The sequence below is a fragment of the Pseudochaenichthys georgianus genome, chromosome 14 (assembly GCF_902827115.2).
Source record: "Pseudochaenichthys georgianus chromosome 14, fPseGeo1.2, whole genome shotgun sequence".
Lineage (NCBI taxonomy): Eukaryota > Metazoa > Chordata > Actinopteri > Perciformes > Channichthyidae > Pseudochaenichthys > Pseudochaenichthys georgianus.
This window is the reverse complement of record NC_047516.1, coordinates 3,382,946-3,389,499: the sequence shown is the minus strand read 5'-3', so window position 1 is coordinate 3,389,499 and position 6,554 is coordinate 3,382,946. Positions and strand designations below refer to the sequence as shown.

The window sequence follows — 6,554 nt, the reverse complement described above, 5'->3', positions numbered from 1 at the left end:
TAATTTACCTACAATACACCTACTTTCTATAAATAATAATAATAAAAGTGTCACCCCTGCCCTAGATGTTCTCACTGTGATGGGATCGCCTACAGGGGGTTCAGACCGAAGCAGCCCACAGAGGAGAAGAACCTCACGAAGACGTTCTTCTTCGGAGCAGGCACGGTCAGACAAGTCTTCAACGCCCGGATAATCAGAGCGTTGTCAGCGGGATCCTGTGACTCCAGGACTTCCTGAAGCGCCTCTGCTGAGCCAAAAAGCCGACACAGGTTTCCAAACAGAGCCTTGCCGATCTTATGAACAGTCTTAGGGTCTGGGCCGATGACGACGTCGGCACATCTGATCTCCGCCAGCATCTTATCCGTCAGATTCTTGATAATTCTGATTAAATCTGCTCTCGGCAGCCATTTCCTGGTCTTGTTTGTGGTACACATTAACAACTTTACAAGCATCAGGAGTATCAGTCTGTGCGTTAACTCGTCATATGGCTCCGAACTATATGTGGTGCCTTCACTGTATGCCTCAGCTGATGTACTCTCAGCTGATGTGAGGGTGAACGTTTCCTCAGATTGGTCCGGTGTGTCTGTTTCATCAGAACTCACATTGGTTATTTCAGATTCTGTATATTCTGAACTGTGATCTGAGCAATTGCAACTATGACCACTGCTGGTATTCCAGCTGAGTAAGTCATCGCACCACCGTGTTGCTGTTTCCTCTTCAAGATCTGTACGCCGACCCTCAGTGACCTCCGCCAATATGTTCATGACCTGTGAGTTGTTGGTAATATATGTAACTTCGCAGCGCCCGTGCTCTAAGACGCGCCGGGCCTTTCCCTCTCCGTGGTTTATGTTCACCACTGCACTGATGCTCGAGGTGCATTGACAGTCCAATGTGTACATGCATGTTAGTGTTGAGGTCAATAGAGTAAGCATGGAGTTCAGGGTGGTGAAATATATGCAGTTACACTGAGGGGTTTGAGTCGAAGGCATCGGGCGGGAGTCCATTATCCCAGATATGCGAGAGTTGACTTTACACGTCACCGTTCTTGCAACTAGCTCGATGAAATAATCTAAACTGTCGCACTGAAACGTTTGCGGGAATTTAAAAACGTTAGCGAACATCTTCGGAAGGATTTGTCGAAGGTTAACCAGGATATCAGTCTCATCTAAACCAAAGAAAAAATTGCTGGGGTTTACAAGAGTGTGTATCTGTGGGGCCTTCCTGTGCCAGTCGGAAACAACCGGCCTGATGTCTTCCATGATAATGTAGATACACACATCAACAAGGTGCTGACACATGTCGACCATCAGAGACAAACCGCGCTCGTCATACACGCCGGACTCCACAGTGTGCCAGTGCTTTTTTACCAAAGTCTTTAAATAATGGTTGATGGTTACGTGGCATTGTCCAATCGGAGGGGGTTTTACAACAGCGAACACTTCGATACTTAAATAAGCCATGCTGTTTTTCTGCTAATCTCTGTTAAGAAGCTCCTTTCTTCTGCTCGTGTCGTCTGTTTGGGTTGTCAACTATAGCTACTGTCCACGGTCAACGTGAACAATGCGTGTCTGTGTTCTGTTTGGTCCCCCTCGTGGAATGTTCAACACATCAGAGCGAAATGCTGTGACGTCATCGGCGGTGGGGCGGAGCCTCTGACGACATCATCGAACGTTTTTGTGGCGACGTGACGGGCGAGGCATTCTATTCGTCTATATGCAAATGAGCCTCCGAGGGCCTGCTGTTGTGCGCCTTTAAACGTTCTATCGTGATGTCATCGGGGGCGGGGCGTTCTCTGACTGCCGTTAGCATTAGCCACCTAGCTTATAGGTTAGCTCCAGACAGGGTAGCTGTTTGGCTACGGGGACACAACAAGTAACTGTTAAATATTTGTGGATAGGAAATGCATGTTGTTCGTCTTTATATACAGGTGTTGTACTATGCACAGATGTATATGTTAAAAAAAATACTTTAGATTATGCATTTTTAAGTTTTGTTCGATATTGTCAATTTTTTTATTTATTTCTTTTAAGTTCAGCAATATGATCATATACAAAATAAATGTAAGGTCCAAGAGGGCTGACAGTATATTTCTTACATCATAGTAGAATTGTTGAATTTAATAACAGATAATATCCTTTTTCAAAATCTTTGTTTTTATTAAATTATAGGAAAAAGTCTGATATATTACAGATACATACATATTTAAGAGTGTAAAGTAATCCTTTCTTAATGTTCTTTGATGGGATTGTACAAATAAATATAGGCCTGTGTAATTCTGTACAAAAAGTGGTGCAATAATATTTCCATTCAAACAATGTTTTAACTATTTGTAACTTTAATGTATCAATCACTCAACTCACTATCACACTCACTCACACACACACACGAATCAAGTCAACCAGCTTCAGGTGTGTGAGCTTGTCACACAGCTGAACTGTTTTATTTAACCTCATGGGAAACCAAGGAGGGAGTGACTGTTTTTAGTGTTTGATGTGTCCACCACGACTGAACAAGCTGCTGCTTCACACAGACATTAAGATATATGTGGATATATATTATTTTATTGGCGTAAAAGCATCAGAAATCAAAGCTGAGTTCTCTCGCTCCAGCAGCAAATATGTTTGCTTAACTTGTCCGGCTTCCAGTTTGTCGTCTTGTTAGTTTTATGTTTTTCTATAACAGTAGTATCACCCTACACGTGTTTTATTCTCTGTAGAGGTTTTTTTTACAGTACCGTTTTGAGTCTACTCTGACAGGTTGTTGCTAAGCTAAGAGGTCAGAAGGTGTAGCCATGAAGGAGGAGATTGCTGCTGCAGTGTTCTTTGTTGCTCGGCTGGTGAAGAGGTATGGTTGTGTGGATAATGAAGGCAGGGAGGGCTTTGCTGCGGCCCTCACCTCAGCTCTGTTTGAAAACTACAAGAACCACTGGCACCCCAACGCACCTACGAAGGGACAGGCCTACAGGTAAATGCTTTAAGAAAGGACCATTAAACAAACTTAAGAATCTACATACTCGATCAGACTTAATTTAATTATCTTGATAAATTAAAACCGCCAACAAACCCCTGCTCAATTCTGATCATTAACATCCTACTCAATCAGTAGCATCGGGTAGCTAACACCACTTTAGATGAGACATTACCAAGTCCTTTTGCTGACTTTATGACTTGTTTTACTAATTGTGCTACTGTTAAACTATACTCTTGCATATATGTATGAAAGGTAACTTGTTCTTTTTGTAAATGGTGGCAGCTAACCCGTTGGAACTAGAGCTAAACATTATTCATTGTCAACAGAAGACAATAGTATGGAGAGCAAAAAATATGTATTAATAAATATGTAAATGACTGTTTGGATAAAACTGGGAAAAATGCAAATGCTGCAATGTTTTAAAGATGAAAGCAAAGAAACTTTAATTCAATAGGAAATAAATACCATACATTAAGCTTTACATGTTTGTACACTTGCATGTTTTTATTGCTGGAGGTCTTCTTCCTCATTGACGCAGAAATGCATAAAGTAGATCTACAAAAAATGTAAAAATAAATGTATTGCATTCTTTATTTCTGTCCGGTTTAATTATTTAAATGAATATTTTTCCATCTATTTATTCCAAGTATTTAACTCCTTTCACTTCAGAATCAGAATACCTTCATCAGTCGCACAGAGGGGACATTTCCATTGTTACAGTAGACGGGACCCAGCTTAATGTTAACTAAGACGCATTCATAAATAAATACTAACGATACAATTATAATAAAAAGTTACACAATTTACACATCCTGTAACAGTTCTGAGGATTTATCAGCCAGGTATATATTGCACACTTCATATTGCTGCAGCAGGGTTGTGTTTTATGCTGTGTTTTCAGGTGTCTCCGTATGAATGTGCGGATGCATGACCCCGTGCTGCAGCTGGTCTGTGAACGCAGCGCTGTCCGGTACCAGGACCTGGGCCTCCCTCAGGAGATTACTGTGTGGGTCGACCCTGGAGAGGTGTCCTGCAGGTCAGGCTGCTAAAATCACTTGGTAGATGATTGGAAAAGCTTGATACAGAATAAGTTTTAAATTATTAGTTTGCACCAAAAACGGCAGCTTTTCACTGTCAATTCTCATTAGCTGGGTAATTATAACTTACTGTTTCACACTGCTGCTCGTCTCATAAAGGACAATTGTCTATTACCTTTTTTAGAGTTATGTTATTGAGGCTTGGACAACACTCTTTATCCCCAGAATGTCCCTTTACACGACTGTTACTAAAGACTGGTGCTCATGCACAACCTTAAGTTGATGCTGGGTTATGAAACTTGATTTATAAATGATAACATTTTAAAAGTCTGTTAACTTTTTAGTGGTCTGTAATTGAGGCTAACCCTTTTTAATGGTATGTTATTGAGGCTAGGCTAACCCTTTTTAATGGTATGTTGAGGCTAGCATAACCTTTTTATCCCTTTTTACATGACTGGTGCTCATGCACAACCTTAAGTTCATGCTGGGTTATGAAACTTGCTTTTTATAAATGGTAAAAACATGTTTTTGGCATAGGCTGTATGAATGAAGTGGATATAGCCTTGAAGTCTGAAAAGGAACTGCGTTAATCCTGCATTCTTTCTAATGGCCACTAGGGGGCGACTCCACTTACACATAAGCATTTAGGTCTTTAAAGTGAACCTCCTACATCTGACTTGATTTGACCTTTCGACGAGTTTATGGTCTCAATCTCTTGTTTCAAATACTTTTCAATTCACCGTTTAATTTATTTTGTAAATTATAGTCTTTTTAATAGTAACATTTACAAATGTAGGGTATGCTTTTGAGGCATAGCGATCCATATATCTCCTCAGCTCCAACCTCTTGTTCAAATATTGTCTCATTACCCTACATCTCACTTGCTTTCCTTTTGACTAATTTGTGGTCTCAATATCTAGTTTGATGTGTTCTCCAATACAGCAAATTACCATTTAGAGCAGTGCTTCTCAAAGTGTGGTCCGCGGACCACTGGTGGTCCGTGAGCGCCCCCTAGTGGTCCATGAGTATATTGGTAACATTTCACATTTTAAATAAATAAATACATTTAAGTTTTCCGCACTCTCACGGGAATATCTCCGCAATGGAGCGAGCTTAAGTTCCACTTTCAATTGCATGATATAGCCCAGCACAACACCTTCATCACACATGTGGCCACTTGTTTGTACCATTATCAGGCGATTTGTAAAAAACGATGTGAATTTGGATACCTGTGGAGTTAGGTGGTCCGCGAGTGTTTTTTTTATTTGTTAAGTGGTCCTTGGTATGAAAATGTTTGAGAAACACTGATTTAGAGTAAAGTGGACAAAAATGTAGGCTTTGCTAAAGGGCAGGGCTACATTTTGCTAATGTTGGAGGCAAAGCAATCGATAGATCTCCCCAGCTCCAGCATTTTCGTTAAAATATTGGCACTTCTGGTAGCGAAATAACCTAGATTGACGAGGCCAAAAACCAAAATGCTTCTAAAGATGTTTCCTCTCTGCAGGTACGGTGAACAAGGCACCCCATTCTGCGTGTCCGTGGTGGGGAGCCGTCGACGTATGGACAAGGAATTTTCCCGCCGAATCCAAGATGCCGTTGAGCGGGCGAGCCTGGACATCCATTCGGGAAGCTCTTCGGACGAGGAGGATTGCAGCAAAAACAGCAGCATGAGCAGCAGCATGAGCAGCAGCAACCAATCATCTCTCAGCTCGATCTCAATCCCAACCATCAACCCAGAGCCCAAAAGCATCCCGACCGTCAGCAACCCCAACAGCGTCTACCGGGTAGGATTAAAAACACAAAGCGTCATTTATTATACTTTTAGATTTCTTATTGAAGTGTTTTCCAACTTCTCAAATCTGAAGACATTTCCAAAATCGGGCAAACCATTTGGAAGAAAGCATATACTCAAGTGTTGTTGCAATTTTGAGGTACTTGTACTCGGCACTATCATGTATTTGGTAGCCATTTGATTCACATGTTTTACTGTCTTCTGCTGACCTCTGACCCTCTGCTCCTCTTCCTCAGTTCAGCGAGTTCGCTCCAGCCGCCCCTCAGACCTGGCTGAGGGAGAAGAGGAAGGCCTTCGCAGGGGATGCGTTCCCTCCTCTTCCTCCCCCAGCCGGAGGTCCACCTTCGCAGTTCCCCTACCAGAAAAGCTTCAAGAACCATCGAGCCACGTTCACCTTCGCTGGGCCTCGTGTGGACAAGTACCACTGGGTCAGCAAGTCCCGATAATGTAAGCCTTCGACCTAGAACCAGAATCGGGTTACTGCTCTGCCGACATGATGCCGGGTCAAAGCAACACAGACCTGTATGCAGCAAAAAAAAGGACAATTTCAGGACAGTTTATGCATCTTTAAAAAGGTTTATTATCAATGAGAGTTAATGATTTAAATTAATAATGTTTAAGTGTTTTTAATCCTTTGAAAATATTGAAGAATTTTTAATGATTCCCCCTTCTAAATGTGTTTTTTAAACTGAAATTAAAGCAAGTGTGAATAAAGTAACATTGAACTGTCAATTGAAAAGAAATAAATGACTCAT

General features: G+C 41.5%; 1 protein-coding gene across 1 annotated transcript; it reads left to right on the top strand.

The window, feature by feature from the left end:
* The first annotated feature begins 2,491 nt into the window (after window positions 1-2,491).
* On the top strand, window positions 2,492-6,554 carry btg4 (B-cell translocation gene 4). The gene is made up of 4 exons (XM_034099604.1): window positions 2,492-2,964; window positions 3,872-4,006; window positions 5,512-5,791; window positions 6,036-6,554. The coding sequence occupies exons 1-4, from the start codon at window positions 2,792-2,794 to the stop codon at window positions 6,243-6,245; spliced, it is 798 nt and encodes a 265-aa protein (XP_033955495.1). The 5' UTR covers window positions 2,492-2,791; the 3' UTR covers window positions 6,246-6,554.